This window comes from Arachis hypogaea, chromosome 14 (assembly GCF_003086295.3).
Source record: "Arachis hypogaea cultivar Tifrunner chromosome 14, arahy.Tifrunner.gnm2.J5K5, whole genome shotgun sequence".
NCBI classification, from domain to species: Eukaryota; Viridiplantae; Streptophyta; class Magnoliopsida; order Fabales; family Fabaceae; genus Arachis; species Arachis hypogaea.
This window is the reverse complement of record NC_092049.1, coordinates 22,720,576-22,747,318: the sequence shown is the minus strand read 5'-3', so window position 1 is coordinate 22,747,318 and position 26,743 is coordinate 22,720,576. Positions and strand designations below refer to the sequence as shown.

General features: G+C 37.5%; 2 protein-coding genes across 2 annotated transcripts; one reads left to right on the top strand and one right to left on the bottom strand.

Moving 5' to 3' along the window:
* Positions 1-2,394: 2,394 nt before the first annotated feature.
* LOC112741827 (ATP-dependent zinc metalloprotease FTSH 2, chloroplastic) lies at positions 2,395-7,005 on the bottom strand. Its single transcript, XM_025790950.3, has 5 exons — positions 6,246-7,005; positions 4,121-5,296; positions 3,730-4,043; positions 3,392-3,632; positions 2,395-2,942 (listed from the first exon to the last, which is right to left on the bottom strand). Exons 2-5 carry the CDS (start codon positions 5,294-5,296, stop codon positions 2,601-2,603), a joined length of 2,073 nt encoding a protein of 690 aa, XP_025646735.1. The 5' UTR covers positions 6,246-7,005; the 3' UTR covers positions 2,395-2,600.
* Positions 7,006-8,454: 1,449 nt separating this feature from the next.
* LOC140178274 (uncharacterized) lies at positions 8,455-11,327 on the top strand. The gene is made up of 2 exons (XM_072213932.1): positions 8,455-8,593; positions 10,192-11,327. The coding sequence occupies exon 2, from the start codon at positions 10,215-10,217 to the stop codon at positions 11,178-11,180; it is 966 nt and encodes a 321-aa protein (XP_072070033.1). The 5' UTR covers positions 8,455-8,593; positions 10,192-10,214; the 3' UTR covers positions 11,181-11,327.
* The last annotated feature ends 15,416 nt before the right edge of the window (positions 11,328-26,743 follow it).

The following is a 26,743-nucleotide window of genomic DNA, read 5'->3' as shown; positions in this document are numbered from 1 at the left end:
ATCGCGAGACAACAGCAACGGCGCCCGTGGAACGCAAGATAGCCGCAGTGGCATATGGGGAACGCGTGCGATGGCATCACTCTTGCGGCAGCAGCCGACAGTGGCAACCTGGACGACGGGATGAACGGATTGATGACTCTATCAATGGTTCACTCTCCAGGAGTTTTTACCAGGAATTACGGCGTCTCGAAACGACAAAACAGCACGACGCAGCAACAACTCCACGAGAGGGTGGCACAACACCGCAGCAATACCGCTAGGGAAGAGTGGCGCGAAAATAGTGACAACAGTGGATGGGCGGGTGGTTGGGAGACGCATTGGGCTGAGTGCCGGAGAGAAAGACGCATCGGGCTGACCGGCGAAGGTGGAGGCATGTCAAGCTAAGCGGCGGAGGGGAGGACCGTCGGGATGAACGACGGTGTGAGTAGAGGAGGGAGAGGAGGGTTGAGATGAAATGAGAACGTGATGTGACGGTATATTAAGAGGATGTTACGTTGTCTAATTCTAATAATTTAAATTTAAAAATTGATTATTCTAATAAATTGAGAATCTGATTTTAATAATTAATTTAACTTTTTTTAAACTGTTATTCACATGGTTCAATATTTACATTGTTTACTTATACTTTTTCTATTTTTAATATGATGAATTCTATGACACATTTGTTGTGATGCCTAAATTATTTCACTTACTTTTTAAAATAAAAAATAAAATATTTAAAATAAAAAATTAATTATTTAAAATTTATTAAATATTATCTATTTACCTTATTTAGTAATTTAGGCACAATATTAAAGGCATTATAGCACTCACCTTTCATATTGCTAAATATGTATAGTTAGTTAATATCAAATGATATCGGTATGTTATGGAGATAACCCCATAAAGTTATTCACAAAATACAATAAAACCCTAATGAATGGCATAGGCACATAACCATCATATTATATTATTATCTCATTCTATTTTTGCAACTAGAAATCTAGAATGTGGGTGGGTGGTGGTGGCGCCGTGGTGGATTGAGAATAATGGCAACTACTTAGGTTGTGAAACATGCTCTATTATAAAATGCATATAAAATTAGGATTGGGAATTGCATTTGTTGGGAAAAAGAATTGAGTGCCAAGAATTTGATTTGGGATTATATTCAAAAGTACACTTTAACCCAATTAATTCTTGCATATGACCTACCTTAGCCTATATTTGTGCTCTTTGCCAAAATCCTCAAAAGCCTTGCCTACCTATAAATCTATAATCCAATGAATGAGTCACTTGATGACTAGCAAAGTGACTTAGCTATTTTATCATCTTCCCCTATACCTTCTATATCTCCTATTATTGCTGTGGTTCTGGTCCTTTCATTCATGAAACATTGTTGGTACTAAAATTGTTTAGGATTAACTCATCTAAAGATCAAACATCTAAATATATCACCTCACATCCAAGACTAAGTATTTGAAGCATAGAACTAGATATTTGTGTAAAAGGTAATACATATGCACTAAGAATTTAATTTTAATACATTCTAAAACAGTTTTACATATGCATCTAATCATGTAGCACCATATCATAAAAAATAACAGTTTTTTTTTTTTGTCCACAGTATCTCCCAACCCGACAGATCAAGGACTAATCTGTCGCGGATCTGAGCTCCATTTAAGGGTCTGCCGCTGGCCAATGGGTTGCTGCATGCACAAGGCGGGATTCAAACTCCCGACACTTGCTTAAGCGGACGAGTGAGCTGATCACTCGACCAACCCAAATTGGTTAATAACTATTATTTTTATTAACCAAGTAAATAGTCATCCAAAAAGACGAATGTGATTGTACGATTATGTAAAATATTTTATACTGTTAGTGCATCAATATTAAACTCTATGTAATAAATATTGTATGCATCAAACCTTTAAATATAACTATTGTAAATAAATTTAAAACAAAAAATTAAAAAAACAATAAAATTTAATAAATAAAAAATTAAATTATAAAATATTACGGCTCTACAAAATTGCAAAAAACCTTAAAATTTGAGAAGGTCTCATCATTATTTTTGACAAAATTAAAAGTAAAGATAACATATTTGGGACATAATTAGACGAAAATACATTAAAACAACATGGATATTTACTTTAAACGTTTCAAACAAAAATAATACTTTGGGTTCTAATTTATAATAAGAATTATCAAGTATTTAAAAAGATTTTTTTATGACGATATCTTCAAATAATATAGGACTTTTAATAATTGTCATTTGTAAAAACAATAACATAATAAAATAAGAATAATTTCAATATCCCTTAACAATAAATACTACTCTCGTCATCATGGAACATCAAAGAACACCTTCGAAGGACAGCCATAGATGAAAGAAAAGCTCCAAAGAAACTAAGAAAGTCAGCATAAAAAATTTCCTTTTTGGACAGACTAAAATGACTGATGAAACATTTCCTTTTTGGTATAGTTTCTGTTGGATGCACAAAGTGGGAAAAAAATATGGAAAGAAAAGAAAATATTCAAGTCAAAAAATATATATTACATTATATTTTACAGTTTGAGAAAAATTTAATATCTAGCGAGCTAAGCTATGTGGCATTGATTTTTCAAACAGTGACTGGTGAGGGAGTTGAAGGAGGGACCCGATTTTCAGCCGGAATTTCGACAAACTCGGATAGCAGAGCTCGGAATTCATCGCCCGTCATTGTCTCCTTCTCCAGAAGGACATCCACAATCTTATCAATTGCTTCACGGTTGTTCCTTATATGTTCCAATGCAATTTCATATGCTTCATCTGAGAGCCTCTTGATAGCGGCGTCAATGTCTTCGGCGAGCTTTTCTGACATCGAGTTTCTAGCCATCATTCTCATAATGACATCTGCGCTTTGAGCCGAGGCATCCATGAGTGACCAAGGACCAATATCAGACATTCCAAATGTGGTAACCATCTGTGGGAGTATCATTTGCATTTATTCAGTACAATCATCATGAAGTTCTAATCAGAATTATATGGTCTAAAAAAATAACATAAAATTGGTGATGAAAATTATGAGCTAACTCATTCTTTCAATTAAATTTGAAATCAACCATACTACATGTACACTAAAAATCAACCACACGTATAGAATACACATTGAAAATGTGTGAAACAATACACATATTAATACACAAAAGCATAGTGATTGATTTAGTTGCTGATTTTTTGTGTACACATAGCACTTCTGATCTGCTATATATCATTTGACATTTTTAGGTATTAATTAAAGTTAACAAATAAAATAAACCTTAAAAAATCCAGCAAAGAATATGAACAAATCAAGACGAAATTACCAATTACATAGGATGATGAATAGTTAAAACGTTCACCACGCAGATAATAATGTTAAAAAACAAGTACCTGTTTGGCCAAACCGGTTATTTGCTGCAAATCACCAGCTGCTCCAGTTGTAACCTCAGGCTCACCAAAAATAACTTCCTCTGCAGCTCTACCACCTAGTCCACCAACAATTCTCGCGAAGAGTTGCTGTTTGGAAATTAGAGTTGGGTCGTCATTAGGGATGAACCAAGTAAGACCCCGAGCTTGCCCACGAGGAACTAGCGTCACCTTTTGTACAGGGTCATGACCAGGAGTCAAAGTTCTGCAAGTAGAACAGATTCATGTTTCAGGCTTCTAAATGTTAACAATAATTTTTTCTGCGTTCATGCTCATAAATTATAGTTTGGTTTCTTTCTTACCCGCAAATGGCATGCCCAACTTCATGATATGCCACTAGACTTTTGCTCTTCCCATCTGTCATCACTGTTCCTTCCATTCCAGCAACAATTCTATCAATTGAATCATCAATCTCTTTCGAAGAAATTGCCGTCTTCCCACGCCTACCGGCCAATATAGCAGCTTCATTCATTAGATTTGCAAGATCTGCTCCACTAAAACCAGGTGTTCTCATTGCAATTACCTCGAGAGAAACATCACCTTCAAACTTTTTGTTGCTGCCATGAACCTTGAGGATCTCAGTCCTTCCACGAATGTCTGGAACATCAACTGTCACCTGCAAAAGAGTCATGTTCAGCAATTTATTCTTGAATAACTGCATGAAGCATTTCCTAACATAATTAAAAATCTTACCTGTCTATCAAACCGTCCAGGTCTCAATAAAGCAGAGTCAAGAATGTCAGCTCTGTTAGTTGCTGCAATGACAATGATACCGGTATTACCCTCGAACCCATCCATTTCTGTCAAAAGTTGGTTGAGGGTCTGTTCTCTTTCATCATTCCCTCCTCCAATTCCAGTACCTCTTTGCCTTCCAACAGCATCGATTTCATCAACAAAAACAATGCAAGGAGCATTCTCTTTGGCCTTCTTGAATAAATCACGAACACGAGAAGCACCAACACCAACAAACATCTCAACAAACTCAGAACCTGAGATGGAGAAGAATGGGACACCTGCTTCCCCTGCAATAGCCTTGGCTAACAGCGTCTTACCGGTTCCTGGAGGACCAACAAGAAGAACTCCTTTCGGTATGCGAGCCCCAACAGCAGTGAACCTCTCAGGCTTCTTCAGAAACTCCACTACCTCCATAAAGTCCTGTTTAGCTTCATCCACCCCAGCAACATCATCAAATGTCACTCCGGTATTAGGTTCCATTTGAAACTTAGCCTTAGATTGACCAAAAGCAAGAGGAAATCCAGGCCCACCAGGACCTCCCATCCCACCAGATGATCTTCTTGAAAGAAGGAACAATCCTCCGATCAATATTAGAGGGAAAGCAAGATTCCCAATCAGGTTAAACAATAGATTGCCCGACTCTTCTTGGGCATTATGAGCTGCAAAGTCAATATTCTTTTCCCTGAATTTCTGTAGAAGCTCTTGGCTAAGTCCTGGAAGTTGAACTCGCACTCGTTGCACCCTATTACCCAACTCAGGAGAAACAGCCTCTACAACAGCTATTGTTCCGTTCTCAAACAAATCCACTTTTTTAACTCTATCTTTGTCTAAATACTCAAGAAATCTAGAATAAGACATTCTGGAGGAGGAAACCCCTTGTTCATCGGCGAAAGCTTTCCCACTTCCCAATAATGCAGGTAGCCCAACTCCCACATTCAACAATTTAAGAAACTCCCTCCTCCCTTCATGCTTCCTTTGATCCAAGGATGCATTTACAGATTTGACCCTTGGTTCTTTATTCGCTGATGAAAGTCTACGAGATGAGAAGAGATATCTCCCGTTGAAGTCAAGAGTTATTTTGCCGCTTTGCATAGATAAACCACTTCCACCAAGACAGGCCAAAGAGGCTGCCATCTGCATCAACAAGAGTATCGAAAATAAATTATGAAATGCTGATTAGTTCAGTGGTTAGCAGGAAAGAAATTTTGAATAAATACCATTTGTGATCTCAACTGCTTTCTTAATACTTATTACACAAACCAATAGAGTGAATTCAACATATACAAAAAATCGTCTAAACTTAAGATCAGAAAATTTATGGACACTATCTAGCCCTAGAAGCACAAAACCATAAAACCAATTACAGAACTAAAAGCAGCCTCTGATATGAGTAAAATTATGCAAGTAAGGTACAACACTCTGAAAGTTACCCCCCACAAACCCTAAATTCTTGTTTTTCTCCTTTACTAGTGAATCAAAATATCAAATCATGCATCACATATACATACTAAATTTCACATAGCAACTTCACTTATAAATTATCAACATTAGCTTGTGAAAATTCTTCTACCAATCCATTTAACAAGGAAAAACGTGTCAACTAGAAACCCAAGTACGAAAAATAAATCTCCAAGATCTATGTGGCTTCATAATCTAACAAATGATTAAAGCCCAAGAAACTACTCAAGTACAAGTGACTAGTGACAGCTCACTTTTTCATGTGACGGAACCAAAAATAAATCATTAATTCATACATGAAAGATTTAAATCCACATCAGCTCCAATAAATACACACAATTATAAGAGCAACTATTCAATTGGTACAGAGCCTCTATGACTGTTTCTCCAAGCAATTCTCAGTTCAGTTAGTTAAAAAAAAGTACACCTTCAATTTTCCAAATACAGAAACTTTAGCTCAAAGGGTCCCCCATTAACAGCTCAAGAACTCAAACGATCAAACAAGAAGAACAATAATTAACAAACAAGATAACAAAGACAAAAGCTAAAGATATTAAGAGCCAAGTGTTCACAGAGATGTCACAGACCCATCGAAATTGGAAGGCAAATGAAGAATCCAACATACCTTAGAAATGAAGAATCAGAGGGATGTGGAGTCAGTGGAGAAGAGAAGTGAGGGGGGAACGAGAAGGTAAGGGCCTGTTTGGGGCACAAAGAAAGTAAGAGAAGAGACGTGTTTGGGTTTGTATTAGAAACTAGGAGAGTGAGCTCAAAGACAATTTAGAAATGGATGTGCCTCAATAAATATATACGTGGCATTTTCCTAATGGTTTGCATTCTTTGTTTTTCCCTAATGGCTAATTTTTTTTTTTAGTTGAGACTTTCAAGTTACAAGTCTTTTTACGTGTACAAGTTAGATGGTTAGATCTCTTTTGCATCTGAGGTTGAGGTGACAATGATTTCTCCGGAAAAAAACCTAGACCTTCCTGTTTTAAATTGATGCATAATCTCGTGTTTAAATATTGGGATTCGCAAGTCTATGTTTTGACCAAGAGAGAAAGATCTCTCGTTAAGAAGCACAAAAAAAGTGAAAACAAGAGAAGAGGTTGATCTCAATTAACCTAGTGAAGACATGGAGGTCACTATAAAGTGATAAAAGTGTCATATAAAAGACTCCCTCGTAACACCCATAGGTCCTCGTATCGAGGATGATTCCACCTTCATAAAGGACATTGATGAAGATGTTCCAAAGAAGATAAGTGATATAAAGAGATGGACAAGGAGGATGACAAAGATGCTCCCTTCGATCCATGTTCCACGATTCCCCTCTCAAAAGAAGAGTTTAACGATTAGTGCAAACCGTGGTAATCAACGGTGATGGTCAGAGTCTTGGGCAAGCGTGTGAATCTTGTCTTTATGGAGCAATGTCTCAAAAGAGATTGGACTAAAAAAATATACGATAAATATTATAGATATGGATTATGATTATTTTTTGGTTCATTTTTTAGATATAGAAGATTATTTTCACGCATCAATGGAACGACTGTGGATAATAATTGGTCACTATCTCATCGCACAACAACAAAAATCATTATTTTTCGTCTCTGAAAAACAAATTACCAAAATTGCTGCTTAGGTTTGGATCCCTAACATCCCAATAGAACTTTATCATCTCAAATTTTTTCGGAAGGTAGGTTCCACTATTGGGCACATGTTAAAAATTGATAGTATAACATCTATTCGCTCTAAGAAAAAATTTGCACATAAGAAAAAATTTGCACATATTTGTGTTGAACTGAATCTAACAAAAAAAATTGGTTCCTAGAATTGCAGTTTTGGGATACAAATTAAACATCGAGTACAAGGGTCTCTATCAAATATGTTTTGCTTGTGAGAAGTATGGTCATAGATCATATCAATGCAGTGAGGCTCCGATTATCATCTCCGACGACCAGAAAACAAAGAACACCGGTTAATTCCGGCGAAGGGACTACTTCTAGCGAGAATATGACTCCTAACGAAAAATGGTAACAATAACGGTAAGAAATCAAAATCTGATCCTCAGCACATTCAGCGGCATTCTCAATTCCCTCCAGATTTTGGACCTTGGATGATGGTTAAGAGACCTATTAGAAGAAAGAAGGAATCTACTATCCAAGAAAAATATACAAGCAATCATGATAATAATTCAGTTTATAATTTAGATGGAGAGAATAATGGAGGCAGGCAAGATATAGAAAATGGGTTACGTTTTATGGCATTGCATGAGGATGAAGAGGTAGTCAAATGTCAAAGAGAATCAAAAGACTAGAACTAATTCTAATGGAAACATGGAGGAGGGGCCTAATAACATTAAGGCCCAAAATGCTATGGTCAAATTTCGACCCATGCAAAAAAAAAATTCTCAAGTCCAGTGTAAGCAAGAACCTACAAGACTCCAAGAAAATGATTAACTCAAAACTTGGGCCTATTAATAATCCAAAAGGGTTCAAGCTTAACAATAAGTAAGTTGTGAAAGCTATTCCTCATATTCGTGAGGCACCTCGAGTGATTATTCCCATGGCGACCAAAGTGAAGAGTTCAAATGCTAAGAAAATAGAGATTATGGTTATGTAAAATATGAGGCAAACGGTAAATGATGAATGACAAGCTTTCGAAGCATCCAAGCAAATCAAGAATGTGATAGAACAATTTGTTGTTAGAAATGACTTCCTTAATCAAACCCAAAATCCTTCTTCTAAATTGGGGTTAGGGATTGGGGAAGCAGAAAATCCAAGTCGACCTCCAGATATAATCATGGGACACGGGAGACTTTGTAAATGTTAGCAAGGAAGCAGGGGCCCGTCCCTTATGGCAAGTCCATTTTGGTTCAGGTGGCTCATGCCCAGTGATGTATTGGGCAGTGACCTCCCCCCCATCTTCTTTTGTTTATGATGAATATTTTCTAGTGGAATTGTCGTGGTGCTGTAGCAGGTATTTTTCCTCTCTTGTTAAAGACTTGTGTAGAGAATACAATTATAATCTTCTTATTCTTTTTGAAACTCACATAAGTAGTACGTGTGGTAGCTCTGTCCGTAACAAAATGGGGTTTGATATGCGCTTATAATGGAAGCTAATGGGCACTCCAATGGTATTTGGGTGTTATGGAATGATAATTTCTAGGATATTGAGATTATAGAACATAATAGACAGATGATTCATATGAAGGTTACGGATAGAAATTTTTGCACTTGGTTTCTAACTAGCGTCCTCAAAGGATTGGGTGCTGAATTTTGTGGAACAATCTTCTAAATTTGGCTAGTAATATTAATCAACCTTGGTGTTTAATGGGTGACTTCAACGCCATTTTTCCATAATCATGAACGACAAGATGGGTATTCTAGAATTACGGATGGTGCTTGTGGTGATTTTCAATCATGTGTCTGACTTTGGATTACTTGATTTGGGATACATTGGATGGTTTTTTACCTGGAAGAGAAGTAATTTGGTGGAGAGACTTGATAGAAGCTTGACGGAGAAAAATTATCGGTAAAGAATTTCACAAAAATGTCGCATTGCAAGTATAGTTTTAAACCAACAAATTATCTCCGGTCAATGTTTAAATTGTTTGTCACAAATACAAATCCAATAAAATTAACCGAAATATTCAAACCTCGGGTCATCTCTCAAGGAATTGCAAGAAAGTGTAGTTTATTATTGGTTATGGAAAAGTATATTTTTGGGGTTTTTGAAATAAGGAACAAGAAAATATAGATTAAACTAATAACTAAGAAAGCTCTTAGCAAGGATTGAGAATTAGAAGTCCTATCCTCATTCTCATCGTCAATTGTGATGGTAAATGTGAATTGCCTTCACTTAGTTAACCTCTAACCAATGGAGGAAGGTCAAGTGCATGCAATTAGCTTGAGTTCACAAGTCGTAGTCAACTCATAGTGAGAGACTAGCTTTGGTGAAGTTCAAGCTAACCGTATGCACTTGACCTTTCTCCATTGGTTAGAGGTTAACTAAGTAAAGACAATTCACATTTACCATCACAATTAACGATGATAATGAGAATATGACTTCTAACTCTCAATCTTTGCTAAGAGCTTTCTTAGTTATTAGTTTATTTTTATCGCAATCTATATTTTCTTGTTTCTTATTTCAAAAACCCAAAAAATATAATTTTCCAAAACCAATAATAAACTACACTTCCCTGCAATTCCATGAGAGACGACCCGAGATTTGAATACTTCGGTTAATTTTATTGGGTTTGTATTTGTGACAAACAATTTAAACATTGACCGAGGATAATTTGTTGGTTTATAACTATACTTGCAACACGACATTTTTGTGAAATTCTTTACTGACAATTTTCCTCCGTCAAGTTTTTGGCGCCGTTGTCAGGAAATTGTAAATGTGTGCCTTATTATTGGTTATTGTGAATATGTTTGCTTTTTGTTTCTTTGTTAGTTGTTTCTAGTTTTAGGAGTTTATTTTCATTATTTCTTATTAGTTTTTGTTTTTATTTTCTCTTGCTACTATAAATTCTCACCCATTTGGCTATGAGTTTGGTTCAAATTATGTTGTAGAGAATGGAAGCTACAATGAGAACATGCATCAAGGATGGGACAATCAAAAGTGGGAGGAGCCTCAAGCTTATAAACAACCCTCTTGGCAACAACCTCCACCAACATACTACGAGCAACAACCATTCCATGATGCATACCAAGACAATGGTTATGGTGGACCTCTTTGTGACAATCAACAACCACCACCATATGCCTATGAACCCCCTCTTCAACATAGTTTTGAACCACCATACTCACAAGCCCCCTACTGCCAAACACCTCCATATGATCCTAATCCTTATCCCCCATACCAACTGCCATATGAGCCATACTTATCACCACCCACATTTCAACCCAATTACTCCCAAGAACCACCACCTCAATATATACCACCTCCAATGTATGTGAACTTTCAACCACAAGATAAATTTTTCTTACCATCACAACCCTCCATAGGGGAATGTCCATATCCATCAATCCAAGAGCAATATGATCCTAATTATGTTAGCCAAGCAGAACAAGAGCCACGGGATGATTTTAAGGAAGCAATGGATCGACTTCAAGCAACCATCCATCAAATGGAGCGAGAGGAAGCCCGAAAAGCACACGAAGCTCTCTTGGCTAACAAATCTCAACTAGAGAACAAGGGACTAGAGTGTGTTGTGCAACAAGTGGAAAAGATGGAGAGTGTTGAACCACCACATCCTTATCATGATGAACCACCCTCCTATTATGAACCCCTTCTCCCAACCGATGAACCCTCATATCCACTCCAGTCTCCAATAGATAATACCCTTGGTGTTCTTCTTCAGTGGCAAAGAGAGATGCAAAGGACGACACTAGAGTTCATAGCTACCTTGACCGAGGTAGTAGATAATTTAGCTTCACTACACTTCAACACTCAAAGTACACCCATGGCCGCATGTGGAGAATCAATAGAAGAGTGTAGCATAAAGGAGAGACTAGAAACTCCGGTGGAAAGTGAGGAATGTGGCTTTGTATTGGAATAATTGGAGGAAGCCGTAATTGTTGAAGAGGAAGAAGTGGTTGAAGACTTAGGAGATGCTGAACCTTCATGGAAATCTAGAGTTGCAGAGTATTCCTCCAAGAAGCTTGAAATCGATGTTGAGGAGGCTAGTGCACAACATCCAAGGCATACTCCCTATGAAGAATTGGACGGAATAGATCAAGAGGTAAGTTCCCTTGGTGATGATGATCATGAATCAAGCCATCCTAGTAATGAATTTGCATCCACAAGTGAACCCCTTAAGTTATAAGAGCCTTCTTCCGATGACATTGGAAGCGACGTTGAGGTAGATTCCTCTCAACTTCATCTTTATGATTTGAGTGACGGAGAAGAGTTGGATGAATTCGGTGAATAAGAGCTTGAAAGTGAATAACCTTTTCAAAAGGTGGAAGTCCTTTGGAAAGGTTGGACGGGAGTTGAATATGCTTTGTCAAGATCGTTGGAGACTTCTCTACCTAGGTTGCCATCTACTCCTTTATTTGAGAGGGTAAAACTTATCTCTATTAGCTTTACTGTCCCACTTGAGTATGGTATGCTTGAAACGGATGGCCAACTTAGGAGGTTTTGTGGAATTAAGCATAAGAGAAGGATGTTTAGTGGTTGGAGTTGCAAATCAAGACTTATCAAGGTTGAGACTTTAAGAGCCGGATGCAAGGGTTGGACTAGTGATCAATTGGTTGGATCTAAGGGAAGAGTTTGATACTTCATTGAGAATTCGGATTGCTTGCCACTCGGTTGGAACAATGATGATCCACTTAAAGACGGGTGTAGAAACAAGATTTGGGATCCCGGCATACAAGAGGATCAACTTTGGGAGCTCAAAGCTTGTGAAGAACTTTATCAAGGCTTGGTGAATTCACTTGGAAATTTCGGAGCTTATTGGAAGTCCAAGCGTTGGTGGAAGTTTCAAAATGAGTTCAAGCACAAGCCACCATGACAAGAAGCTCACCAAATGTCTAATTTAAGGACTTTAACTAAAAGTGTTAGGTGGGAGACACCCCACTATGGTAAATTCTTCCCATTTTCTTTTTTATTTATATTGGTAATAAGTGAATTTTCAATTTTAGTTGGGTTTATTTAGTCTATGTTATGGTTTCACTTGTTTAATGATGTCTGGCATTACTCTGGTAGCTTGTTAGTTTCTTATTTAACATAAAAAAGGGCTGTCACGCGTGCGTGTGACCGACGCGTACGCGTCGACGCCCAAATTTGGTTTGTGCCCAAACTGTGCTGGAACGGCGCGACAGCGCGATCTGGACAGAGAATTGTGCCAGGACCGTGCTGGTAGGATGCTAGGCGTATAGCCAACCCCACGCGTGCGCGTCACTGACGCGTACGCGGCATTTGCATTTTTTTACCATCCACGCGTAGGCGTGCACGACGCGTTCGCGTCGACGCCAAAATTTTGATGGTCCAGTATTAAAAATAGAGAGTTGGGCTGCCACTGTGCGAGTGTTGTGCGCGGAGCACAATTCATATCCACGCGTATGCGTGACGGATGCGTACGCGTCACTTCCTTATTCTGCAACCTACGCGTACGTATGGGCGACGCTTATGCGTACGTGGTACGCCAAAATCGTGATTATTTATTTCCTGGCTATAGTGCCAAAAACTTGGTGTGGGAGAACGTGATCTCAAGACTTCTTCACAATTCCGTGTAACTGACCAGCAAGTACACTGGGTCGTCCAAGTAATACCTTACGTGAGTAAGGGTCGATCCCACGGAGATTGTCGGCTTGAAGCAAGCTATGGTCATCTTGTAAATCTCAGTCAGGCAGATTCAAATGGTTATGAGGTTTAAATAATTAAAATATAAATAAAATATAAAATAAGATAGAAATACTTATATAATTTATTGGTGGGATTTCAGATAAGCGTATGGAGATGCTTGTTGCTTCTGAATCTCTGCTTTCCTACTGTATTCATTCAATCATTCATACTCCTTTCCATGGCAAGCTGTATGTTGGGGGATCACCGTTGTCAATGGCTACCGTCCGTCCTCTCAGTGAAAATGGTCCAAATGCGCTGTCACCGCATGGCTAATCATCTATCGGTTCTCACTCATGTTGGAATAGGATCCATTGATCCTTTTGCATCTGTCACTACGCCCAACACTCGCGAGTTTGAAGCTCGTCACAGTCATCCCATCCCAGATCCTACTCGAAATACCACAAATAAGGTTTAGACTTTCCGAATCTCAAGAATGCTGCCAATTGATTCTAGCTTATATCACGAAGACTCTGATCTCAAGGAATTGAAGGCTCTGTTGTCAGGAGAGACAATCAAACGCATGGACCAGGAATCCAAGAGATATGCATTCAAGCTTGTTTTCATGTAGAACAGAAGTGTTTGTCAAGCACGCGTTCATAAGTGAGAATGGTGATGAGTGTCACTTGATCATCACATTCATCATGTTCTTGTGTGCGAATGAATATCTTAGAATAAGAATAAGCTTGAGTTGAATAGAAAAATAATAGTACTTTGCATTAATTCATGAGGAACAGCAGAGCTCCACACCTTAATCTATGGGGTGTAGAAACTCCACCGTTGAAAATACATAAGTGAAAGGTCTAGGCATGGCCGTGAGGCCAGCCTCCAAACGTGTACAATGATCAAAATAATAACATAATATGTAAAATAAATCTCTAAAAGTAGTTTTTTATACTAAACTAGTAACTAGGGTTTACAGAAAATGAGTAACTAAGTGCAGATAGTGCAGAAATCCACTTCCAGGGCCCACTTGGTGTGTGCTTAGCCTGTGCATTGAAGCTTTCACGTGTAGAGACTCTTCTTGGAGTTAAACGCCAGCTTTGGTGCCAGTTTGGGCGTTTAACTCCAGCTTTTATGCCAGTTCTGGCGTTTAACGCCAGAATAGGGTAGAAAGTGGGTGTTCAAATGCCAGTTTGCGTTATCAAAACTCGGGCAAAGTATGGACTATTATATATTGCTGGAAAGCCCAGAATGTCTACTTTCCAACGCAATTAAGAGAGCGCCAATTGGGTTTCTATAGCTCTAGAAAATTTATTTCGAGTGCAGGGAGGTCAGAATCCAACAGCATCTGCAGTCCTTTTTCAGCCTCTGAATCAGATTTTTGCTCAAGTCCCTCAATTTCAGCCAGAAAATACCTGAAATTACAGAAAAACACACAAACTCATAGTAAAGTCCAGAAATATGAATTTTTCTTGAAAACTAATAAAAATATACTAGAAAGTAGCTAGATCCTACTAAAAACTACCTAAAAACAATGCCAAAAAGCGTATAAATTATCCACTCATCAGTACACGTGGGCAACGCTTACGCGTCGCATCATCTTTTACTTTCTTCATCTTTCTTCTCTCCTTTTTTTTTCTACTTTCTTCTCTCGTTCTTCTTTCTTTCTACCTTTCTTATTCTTCATTCATTTCCCTTCTCATCTTTATTCTCCCTCATTTATTGCATTTGCATACTTTTATTTATTGCATTTTAACTTTGTTGCTTGTTCTTATTTTCTTTTCTAAGTTTGATATTATACTATTGGTGTTGACTGTTCTTACTCACTTGTTGCATATTTCTTGCATTGTTTTGGGTGCTTCTTGACTTGTCTGCTATTTACTTGAAATTTCCTTCGCTTTTATTGTTTTCTCACTTGCATGTTGTAGCTACCATGTAGTTGAGAACCTCATTATTACTTGGCATTGGCCCACCCATCTTTTATTTGTTTGCATATCATTGTTGTGGGTTATTCTACTTCATTTTTCTCTTCTTTCAGGATGGCCACCAAGAAGGAAAACGGAAAACTTCCAATTGGGGCAGACAAACAAGTACCGCCGCACAATCTTTGGAGAAAACGCATCAGTTGTAGCAACCCAAGTCCACTTGCACATCTTTGCATGCACCGAGGACAGTGCAATCTTTAAGTGTGGGGAGGTAGATACCGACTTCCGTGGGTAACTACTTCCTGTCTCAACACCAAGGTTTAATCTTCTTTGTTAATTAATTGTTGCATTGCATAATAGATAGCATGAGTAGTTAGTTGCTTGCATTTATGTACTACTTGGTTGAAGTGATGAATTATTTCCCAAGACACTATTTTATAGCATTTCACTAATTTGAATTAAAATTTTTGTTGAACTTGCTTGAAAAAATTTATTTTGGAACATGGTTTAGAGCTCGAACACACAAAACCAGTGAGATTTTGAATCTATTTAATTGGTTGCATCTTATCAACTAATATTTTGTTTTGGTGTGTGTTGTTCCTCTAAAATTGTGATCTTCGTCTAGCTTAATTCTATATTTCCATTGTTTGATGTATGCATACACTTATGTGATTGAGACCTTTGTTTCACTATAGCTCACATACCCATATGGTCTTACCCTTTCATTTTTCTTTGCAACCCAATATTGAGCCTATTTTACCCCATTTATTCTTTACTTTAGCACATCATTAACTCTAAGTGGAAAATAATAATGTCCTTAATTTGAATCCTTGGTTAGCTTAGAATAGTGAGAGTGCTCATGATTTAAGTGTGGAGAAATTGGGTTTGGAAATATTTGGTTTGGAAATTGAGTATGTTAGACTTTTTTGTGAAAATGTGAAAAGAATGTTGAGGACATGTTCATGCATTCAATGCCTTAATCATATGCATTGAGAAAAACAAAAGAAAAGAAAAATAAGAAGAAAAAAGGGAAAAAAAAAGAAAAAGAAAAGAAAAATAGCAAATAATAAAAGGGGACAAAATGGCCCAAAGTAAATGGCGATAGCAATGCATATGTACTGTACTCAAAATTGAGATATATGAATATGTGGAAAACATAGTTAATAGGTAGTTAGATTTTATATTCTGATTACATGGTTGTCTTAAGATAGGTGGAAAGTTTGGGTTAATCAAGGATTCAGATTTTAGTCCACTTGGCCAAATACAATCCTACCTTGACCCTAATCCTATTATAACCCTTGAAAAGACCTCTTGATATGTGTATTTGCGCATTAAATTTTTTTTGATTGGTAGAAGAAGAGCAAGTCTTAGAAAGGAAGATTAGTAGAGAATTGAGATAATCGAACCTTAAACACTAGAGCGATTAGAGTGTATACACTTCCAGTGAGGGTTCGATGCTCGATTCTTTATTTCCAGCTTTCACGAGCTTTCTTCTTGCAAGTCTATTTGTACTTCATTTTATGATTTGAATTAGTGGAATCCAGTTCATATTTATTTTTGGAAGGCTCATTTACTTTTAACCAAATAGGAAAAAACATTTTTCATTTAGTTGCATTCATATAGATAGGTTGTATTTCATAAATTCTACAATTCTTCTTCACCTCCTTTATAGGTTCTCTTGAGCTTAGTATGAGGACATGCTAACGTTTAAGTGTGGAAAGATTTGATGCACCACTATTTCATGGTGCATTTTAGGCTGAATTGAGTGGATTTTATCCATTATTCTCACACTTATTCATATAATTCGCATGTTTTACATTTTCCTTCCTAATTTTGTGCTATGATTGAAAACATGCTTCTTTGGCCTTAAATTTGCTAATTTTAATCCTCTCTTCTTACCATTTGATGCCGTGATATGTTTGTTAAGTATTTTCAGGTTTTATAGGGCAGGAATGGCTTAGAGAATGAAAAGAAGCATACAAAAGTGGAAGAAACACAAGAAATTAAGTATTTCAGAATCTGGTAGCGACGTGCACGCATGGGTGACGCATACGCATGATTGGTGCATTCAGATGACGCGCATGCGTGGCAGACGCCTACGCGTGGCTAATGAAAAGTCTAACGACGCGTACGCGTGGCTGACGCATACGTGTGACGAGCGTCACGTGCTGCAATTTATAGAAAATGCTAGGTCGATTTCTGGGCTGCTTTTGACCCAGTTCCAGGCCCGAAAATACAGATTAGAGGCTGCAGAGTGGAGCTGGAAGGGAATCAATCATTCACTTCTCATTCATTCACATTTTTAGGTTTTAGATGTAGGTTTCTAGAGAGAGAGAGAGGCTCTCTCATCTCTCTAGGTTTTAGGATTTTTAGTTTTATTTTTTCTCCAATTTAGATTTTCATCTTGCTTTAATTTAGTTTCTATTCTACATTCTATTATTCTAGTATCTTAGTTTATCTTCTCTTGTTGATTTCTTTGTTTTTCCAATTTAGTTTATGAACTCTTCATGTTAGATTCAATTTTCTATTCAATGCAATTTGAGGTATTTCATGTTTATTGCTTCTTTCTTCATTTGTTATTATTGATTCCTTGCAATTGTTGGTCTTAGATTTTTCATTCTCTTATTACTTTTCTATGCTTTTATTTTGTACCTTCCAAGTGTTTGATAAAATGCTTGGGTAGATTTTAAATTAGATTTTTTATGTTCTTAACTTGGATTGAGTGATGTGGAGACTCTTGAATTGCCAAAGTCTCTTGTTGGTTGGTGATTAAAAGTTGCTAGTTAGCTTGAGTCTCACTAACTCTAGTCTTTGATTAGGATTTGTGAACTCAAGTTGAATTGCTCACTTGACTTTCCTTCAACTATTAACCTCTAAGTTAGTTAACCTCTAATAGTTGAAGGAAAGTCAAGTGAGCAATTCAACTTGAGTTCACAAGTCTTAATCAAAGACTAGAGTTAGTGAAGCTCAAGCCAACTAGCAACTTTCAATCAGCAACCAACAAGAGACTTTGACAATTCAAGAGTCTCCACATCACTCAATCCAAGTTAAGAACATAAAAAATATAATTTAAAATCTACCCAAGTATTTTATCAAACACTTGGAAGGCACAAAATAAAAGCATAGAAAAGTAATAAGAGAATGAAAAATCTAAGACCAACAATCGCAAGGAATCAATAATAACAAATGAAGAAAGAAGCAATAAACATGAAATACCTCAAATTGCATTAAATAGGAAATTGAATCTAACATGAAGAGTTCATAAACTAAATTGGGAAAACAAAGAAATCAACAAGAGAAGATAAACTAAGATGCTAGAATAATAGAATGTAAAATAGAAACTAAATTAAAGCAAGATGAAAATCTAAATTGGAGAAGAAATAAAACTAAAAATCCTAAAATCTAGAGAGGTGAGAGAGCCTCTCTCTCTAGAAACCTACATCTAAAACCTAAAAATGTGAATGAATGAGAAGTGAATGATTGATTCCCTTCCAACTCCACTCTGCAGCCTCTAATATGTATTTTCGAGCCTGAAACTGGGTCAAAAGCAGCCTAGAAATCGCCCCCAACATTTTCTGTAAATTGCAGCACGTGACGCTCGTCACGCGTACGCATCAACCACGCGTACGTGTCGCTGGACTTTTCACTGGCCACGCGTAGGCGTCAGCCACGCGTGCGCATCATCTGTCGAATGCACCAGTCACGCGTATGCGTCGTCCATGCGTGCGCGTTGCTACCGGATTCTAAAATACTCCATTTCTTGTCTTTCTTCCACTTTTGCATGCTTCTTTTCCATCCTCTAAGTCATTCCTACCCTATAAAACCTAAAAATACTTAACAAACATATCACAGCATCGAATGGTAAGAAGAGAGGATTAAAATTAGCAAATTTAAGGCCAAAGAAGCATGTTTTCAATCATAGCACAAAATTAGGAAAAAAAATGTAAAACATACGAATTATATGAATAAGTGTGAGAATAATGGATAAAATCCACTCAATTCAGCTTAAAGTGCACCATGAAATAGTGGTGCATCAAAGCCTCAATAATCTTGATTGGCAACTACAATTTTTTGAAGCCTGTTTGAAGTACTTGCCCATGCTCAAGTTTGACCATGCCCCAATTTGTCTTCAACTCTCTACTAGCTCTTAGGTGAATAGAGGTAGGAGACCTTTTCGGTTTCTTGCCGCATGGATTTCACATCCAGATTTTAATAATTTGGTCATGAATTCTTGGAATGTGAATTTGTCTTGGTCTGTTGGTATCTTTAATTTTAAAAATACTTTTAAAGATTGGAACCATGAGGTCTTTAGAGACATTTTTAAAAAGAAAAGAAGAATTCTCATAAGACTTCAGAAGATTGTCCTAAGCTTGAATTTTAGTAAGAATTTATTTCTAAAAGGCCTTCAAACACAACTCTAAAAAGACTATGAAAAAGTTCTTGCTTTAGAAGAGTTGTTGTGGTATCAAAAATTCAAAGTTAATTGAATTGAATATGACGATAGGAATACTAAATTCTTTCATGGATCAATTATGGTTCGCAGAAGATGCAACAAAGTCAACTCCCTTCTTGATTTTAATAGCAATACGGTTACTGACAAAGACGCCTTGGAGTCCATAGCCTTTACCTTCTTCTCTGATCTTTATATTAATACTATGTCTGATAAGCTTTATATCCACCAAAATTTCTTTCCTACTCTTTGTGCTAAGGATAATAACCTGCTGGACAAAAATATCTCTGATATGGATGTTAAGAACGCCATATTCAACGTGGACATTTTTAAGGTCTCAGGTAGAGATGGAATTTAAGCCATATTTTACAAAAACCAATGGGACAAAGTAGGTGCTAATCTTTGTTCTTTGGTCAAGTAAATATTCCAGAATCCAAAGAGAGTGGGTGATATTAATGAAATGTTAATTTCTCTTATCCCCAAGACTAACCTCATCTCTAGTCTCAAGCAAATGCGATCGATTAGTCTTTGCAATGTGTCCTATAAAGTTGTCACAAATATCATTGCTAACAGGCTTTGAAGAGTTATGAATAAGTTGGTTCAACTCACTCAATGTAGTTTTGTGCCTAGCCGTCAAAGCTCGAACAATATCATTATTACTCAAGAAGTAATACACTTTATGAGAAATAAGAAAGGGTCTAAAGGTTAGATGGTTATCAAGATAGACCTAGAGAAAGCCTATGATCGTCTGAAATAGAGCTTTGTCAGAGATACTCTGAATGATATTGGGCTACCCTCTCATCTTATTAATGTGATCCTCTCATGTATCTCATCTTTCTGTATGCGTGTTCTCTAGAATAATGAGGAGCTGGATGAATTTAAACTGACTAGAGGCATTCACCAAGGAGATCCCATTTCGTCCTATATTTTTATTCTTTGAATCGAGCGCCTCTCACAACTTATTAATGCGGCAGTTGAGCCTGGGTTCTAGAAACCAATTATTCTTAAGAAGAATGGGCCTGCTATTTCTCATCTTTGCTTTGCGAACGACCTGATTCTTTTTGCTAAATCCAATTTAGAACAAGATAAGATCATAAATAAATGTCTTAAGACTTTTTGTGATAGCTCTGGCCAAAAAGTCAATCTTGAGAAGAATAAAGTGTTCTTTTCAAGGAATGTGGGAAATCAAGTCAGAATGGAGATAAGTGACGCTTTGCAGGTTTCCAGGATGGAGGACCTTGGAAAATACCTAGGAGTTCCTCTCATTTACTCTAAAGTCTCAAAGCACAACTTTAGTGACATCATTAATAAGCTAAACTCTCATTTGAACTCATGGAAAGCGTCATCTCTATCTTTATCCGGACAGACCACCCTAGTGAAATATGTCCTATCTTCTATCCCTATTTATACTATGCAATCTGCATTACTTTCATTTTCTACTTGTAATTTTATTGATCATAAATGCAGGAGTTTTCTCTAGAAAGAAAGAGATCAAACCAAGAAGATTCACCTCCTTAACTATGATAATGTCTGCAAACCTAAAAAGCATGGAGGCTTGGGAATTAGAAAATCTAACAAAGTAAATCAAACTTTCATGATGAAAAATGGTTAGGGACTCATTGAAAAGAAAGATACTTTCTGGACTAAGGTCCTAAGATCTATGTATAGTGCAGGTGATGACATCATTCCTAAGGTGGATAGAAGAAGGATCGACTCGAATCTCTAGAAAGGGATTTGTAAAACCTGGCCTGATGTGCAAAGAAATCATATTTGGTGCATTGAGGATGGGACTAGAATTAATTTTTGGGACTATCAGTAGGTGCCCAATATAGAAGAGTTAGAACATCATGCCTCTCGGGTAAGTCAACCCTTGGATTATTCAAGTACACTAAATGATTTTCTTACTATTTTATGTTCTTGGGACACTGAAAAAATGAGGATATGGTTGTCAAATGATATCATCAAAAAGATTACAACAATTTCTCCACCCTCCCCTTGAAAAAGACTTTATCATATTGCCTGGTCATTATCTTCTAATGGTACCTTTGACTTTAGAACGACATACTAGGTTCATTTGGCATTCGAAAGGTCCTGAAAAGATTCGGTCTTTATTATGGCTTGTTGCCAACAATGCCATTCTCACCAATGTTGATAAAAGACGACATCGCCTCTCAACCACTAGAAATTTCCCACGCTGCCATATTAATGATGAAACTGCTCTCTATATTCTCAGAGATTGCACCTTTACTAAGAGTATTGGAATTCTCTTATCCATCCTATGACAACCTATGACTTCTTCAGCCTTAACATTCAAGATTGGTTGCCTAAAAATCTTAGCAGTACAAGAGATTGGCCTTGTATTTTTGGTGTCACACTCTCTTCTTTGTGGTTTTTCAGGAATAAGCTAATTTTTGAGGGAGATGACACCCCTGTCTCGAAAGCAACTGAGATGATCATTAGCAGCCTCTGGCCCCTCCCCGGGTTGCCCCACTAGCTCCAACATCTTCATTAAATGGGAGCTTCCTATTGAAAATTGTGTGAAAATCAATGTAGATAGTTCATATAATGCTCAGACCAGCAATGCCACTTGTAGTGGGGTTTTCAGAAACCACTTTGGCCAGTTCTTGATGGGGTTCTCTTGCAACTTCAAAAGTTGTTCAATTGTGCATGCTAAGCTTTGGAGTGTCCTTCATGGTCTTAAAATTATAGTGGATCACAAGTTAGCCACGTTGTTCTTGAATCTGATTTGGCTTCTGCTATTTAGTTTACTAAGCATGGGTGTTTGGCTTCTCTCCTATGTGCTTCTCTACTAGATGATATTAGTGTTCATGCTTCAAGGATTTTTGACATCTCCTGGACTCATATCCATTGTGAAGCAAACTTTGTTGTTGACCAACTTGCTAAGTAGGCCATGATCTATCCTTAGGTCTGCATTATTTTGAGCCTGCCCCTCCTATTATTAATCAAACCTTGTTAGCTGATTCTTTAGGCGTGTCTAATTTAAGAGACTTTAGACTTTAGTTAGCTTGTTTTGTTTGGGGCCTGATGGAGACCTAAGGGTGTATTGGTAAAGATTTTCCTCAATAAAACTGCGTTGCAAGTATAGCTCTACCAACAACAATCCTCGGGCATCAAATTTAGAAGAGGGATTTGGTTGTCACAAGTTCAACCCCAATAGAAATAACCGAAGTATTCAAACCTCAGGTCGTCTTACATGGAATGGGCAAACATATGCTTCAACATTGGTTAGAAATCCGGGGTTGTGAGTTATGAGCATAAAAATAAATGGAAATCTTAACAAGCAAGTAATCTTAGATTGCTAGAAACTAATTCAATCAACTAAGCAAGATATGAGTGATTTCAAAATAACAAAGTAACATTCAATATGATTCTATTCTAAGCTAAACAGGTAACTATAACTAAGGCAAGTGATTGGGAATTTTGGTTTTCAAGTATGAATAATAAAAGCAACTCTTGGCTAGGCATGGGAATTGGGGTCACCATCCTTATCTAATAACCTTATCATGACAATTATGAGGAACCAAACTCATTAAGTCTACTTCTATACTTGAAGTACGTCAAATGGTTTGGTCAACATCAATCTATAAGTTCTAACCTCACTACTAATTGACTTAGTAGAAGGTTAGCGTCAATGGTTATCAAATTGACCACTAAGGGCTCCCAAATCATCAAATCCATTAGACCCAATGACTCAAGTTTACCCAATTCCTTTGGCCTAGGCCAAGAGTAAAGAAAACTACTTCATAATCAAAGTAAACATTTCATCAAACACATGGTAAGCATTAACAAAAGACATGTTCAAAATAGCAATTAAATTGAAATCAACAAGTACCCACTAACAATTTTCGACATACAATCATCCAAATAACACAATTAAACATAGAAATCATCAATATAACATTAACAAGCCAAGATTCATAACATTCATGAAATGGGTATAAAATGACAATTGACAAGAATTCATAAAGCTATCACAAGATATAAGCAAAATTATACTAGGAAATTCAAATTGAACAATTAAAACTAGTAATTAACAAGATCCAATTCACAATTCAACAAGGGAAGATCAAATTAAAACTAGATCTAGAGAGGAACAAGGGTTTTTCTCTCTAGAAGAATAAAGAACCAAAAACTAGCTAAAAATTGTGTATTCGTGTAAAATGGTTGATCCCCCCTTTTTCCCTAGCATCCTTGGGTCTTTTCCATGCAGAAATAGCTTGAAATTGGGCCTGATAAGCCTCAGAAATTGCCAGGCACGATTTTCTTTAATGAGGTCACGTGCAGCGTCCCATGCGTGCGCGCCGATTGCTTTTTCGATCCTCGCGTGCATGCCAAGTGCGCGTGCGCGTCGATAGGAATCTTCTTATCCGCGCGGATGCGTCCATCCTTGCGCGGCGCTTCCAGCCAACCTCATCCACGCGTGCGCGTGGAGTGCGTGGGCGCGCCAATGCTGCTTTTTTCAAAATTTCAAGTCTTCATGTTCCTCCCTTTTGTACATGCTTTCTTTCTCTCTTCTAAGCCATTCCTACCCTATAATTCCTGAAATCACTCAACAAATACATCACGGCATCGAATGGCAATAGAAGAGGATTAAAATATGGCAATTTTGAGGCAAAATAAGCATGTTTTTCATCATGGGGCAATATTAGGAAGTAAACACAAAACCATGCATTTCTTGTGAATAAGTGTGAGAAATATTGACAAAACCCCCCAAATTCTACACAATATAAACCACAAAATTGGGGTTTATCAGGGCATTTGACCCCCCTTTCTCACAAAAAAATAATGGGATTTGCAATATCTAATATGTGATGATTTTTTTGGGTATTCCAGGGCATCAATTCACAAGAAGATATTCAAATTTTCAACACTTATTTAAGCAGACGAATAAGTGAATCACTCGATTAACCCAACTTAGTTATAAATTATAGATTTTTTTGGACTTGGATATGGGTGGGTAAAAACCCAACCTACACTCAAAAAACCAATCAGAGAATAGGGGCCTAATTCAATTGAATGGGTTTTCCACCCATCAACTAATACACTAACTTAATCCTTCTTCTATTAATGCCACATGTAACACAAGATGGAGGAAGCACATATGTTCTACCCTTCTTCTCGAATGAGCATTTTTCTATGCTGCATCTCGTCACCTTCCTCCATTGGTGCTCCATCTCTCGGTTAATGAGGCTCTTCTGCTCCGAACGATCAATATCCCTACTTCTCTTGGAATCCCCACTGCTTCTAGGCAATGCGCTATCGAGTCTCTTCCTCTCTCAAGTTATTGCCTTCTTTTCTTCACACCTCCGGTTCATGGCCGCTGTAATTTCATGAAACCTCCACAGTTTGCAAGATGCTTTGACTCACTTTACACGGTCTGCATCTCTGCCGGAGTCAGGGATCCCTCCTCAATGACAATTCTTCTAACTGCATCTGGAGGACACACGCACCACCTATGATTGAGACTGTTCAAGCTTGCCAAATTTGCTATCGTGTGAGCCAATTGATTGCCTTCTCTTAGTACCCAGGTAAATCTGCAATTAACGTTCCCCTATTGAAGCTCCCAGATATCTTTAAGTATTGGCAAAATTTTTTCAATTTATGTTCTTGACTTTATTGCTTGAATAATTAATTGGTTGTATGACTCAATCAAAACCTTCTTCAATTGCAAATTCCATATTAGAACCATTGCTTTTCTTATTGCCAAAGCTTCTGTCACCAAACTTGATGCTACTTTCAGTTTATTTGTGGCTCCTATGAGTACCTTTCCATGATGATCTCTGATAATTGTTGCGGTAGCTCCGCATCTTTAATTCCCAGAAAAAAGCCACATCAACATTTACCTTTACCCAACTGTATGAAGGAGGTCTCTAGGTAATACTATGAACTCTGCTTTTTCTGGCTATCTGATTACTGTGATGGTTATTGTAATGACCCAACTTCTAGCCCATCATGACCAAGTCTAGCTCGGCTACAAAGGATGGTGGTGGAGCATCGAGCATCGGTATATCGGGAACCACTTGATCCTCTTCGGGGTTAAACCATGGTGGATACTCGAGTATGTCAATGATCGGAGACTCCGGTATTGTCTCTGCCATGTTTAGAGGGTAAGGCGGAAAAGGATATTGGCCTCTGTCAGGGTGAAGCTCAGATAGCAGTGTATCATAAGGCATGACAGGGTCAACCTCCTGGCTGAGCAGAGGGTGAGAAAAAGGATGGTCAGGAAGATAGAAGGTGTGTGTACGCGGACTACCCTAAAACACCGTGCTCCCCGTCGCAGGGTCCACGTAGCTTTCGTACACTAGGTACTCAAAGAAGATCACGTCGGTCCCCATCTACAGACATGGGAAAAAGGGGTGAGAACCTAAGGTTCCCGTTAGGGTGCTATACGAAAACCTAAGGGGTTTGTAGCCTAAGTCTAATCGTTTATAAGGTCACAACAGTAATTAATCATACAAATAGATGCAATCACAAGTATATAATAGTATAACAGTCACATATACAAATAAGCAGATACAAGCAAGAAAATGCAACAACCAAGTATGATGCATGTCTGATCCTACGTAGGTCATGAGCTCATACGTTGGTTGGCTACCCGTTACCTAGCCCAAGTCTGGATATGGCTACTCCACTGGGTCGGTCGCGCACTGGTGCCCGAAATACAATTCGCGACACTAATAAAGAATGTCCCAAAAATACAAGGTGCTCCAAGTGAGTAACAGTCCATATGACGGACCATCCCCATGTTCATATATTCTCTGGCCAGGCGGGATGGAAGTCCGCTCTGCCAGGTACTTCTTAGCACCTTGGGGTTTACAGTTTCTTCTTCCGCGGCACATCTCAACAAAATTTATTTATAAGGGACTTCTCTTCCCTTCTTCTATAAAAACTTATACCCAATTTTTTCTTGAAATATCTCAGTCATGTTACATTTTCTCTTTTTGCCCCTTTTATTTGACTTCTCTTTTTACCGTTTTTATTAAGTTTTTAAAGATGCTTTCACCACTAATGTTATTATTTTACCATTGTATCTTTGTATTTTTTCTAATAGACATTTTCTCTTTTATTAAGTTAATTAATCATTTTTAATTTAACTTTATACCTAAAATTACTAATATGACTGGTGCACGAATTGTGAATCACACTTTTCACAACTCGTACCACTAACCAGCAAGTGCACTGGGTCGTCCAAGTAATACCTTACGTGAGTAAAGGTCGAATCCCATGGAGATTGTTGGCTTGAAGCAATCTATGGTTATCTTGTAACTCTTAGTCAGGATATCAATTATATTTATCAGTTTGAATTGCGAAAAATAAGAGAGCATGAAATAGATACTTGTTATGCAGTAATGGAGAATATGTTGGAGTTTTGGAGATGCTTTGTCTTCTGAATCTCTGCTTTTCTCCTGTCTTCTTCTTCACGCACGCAAGGTTCCTCCT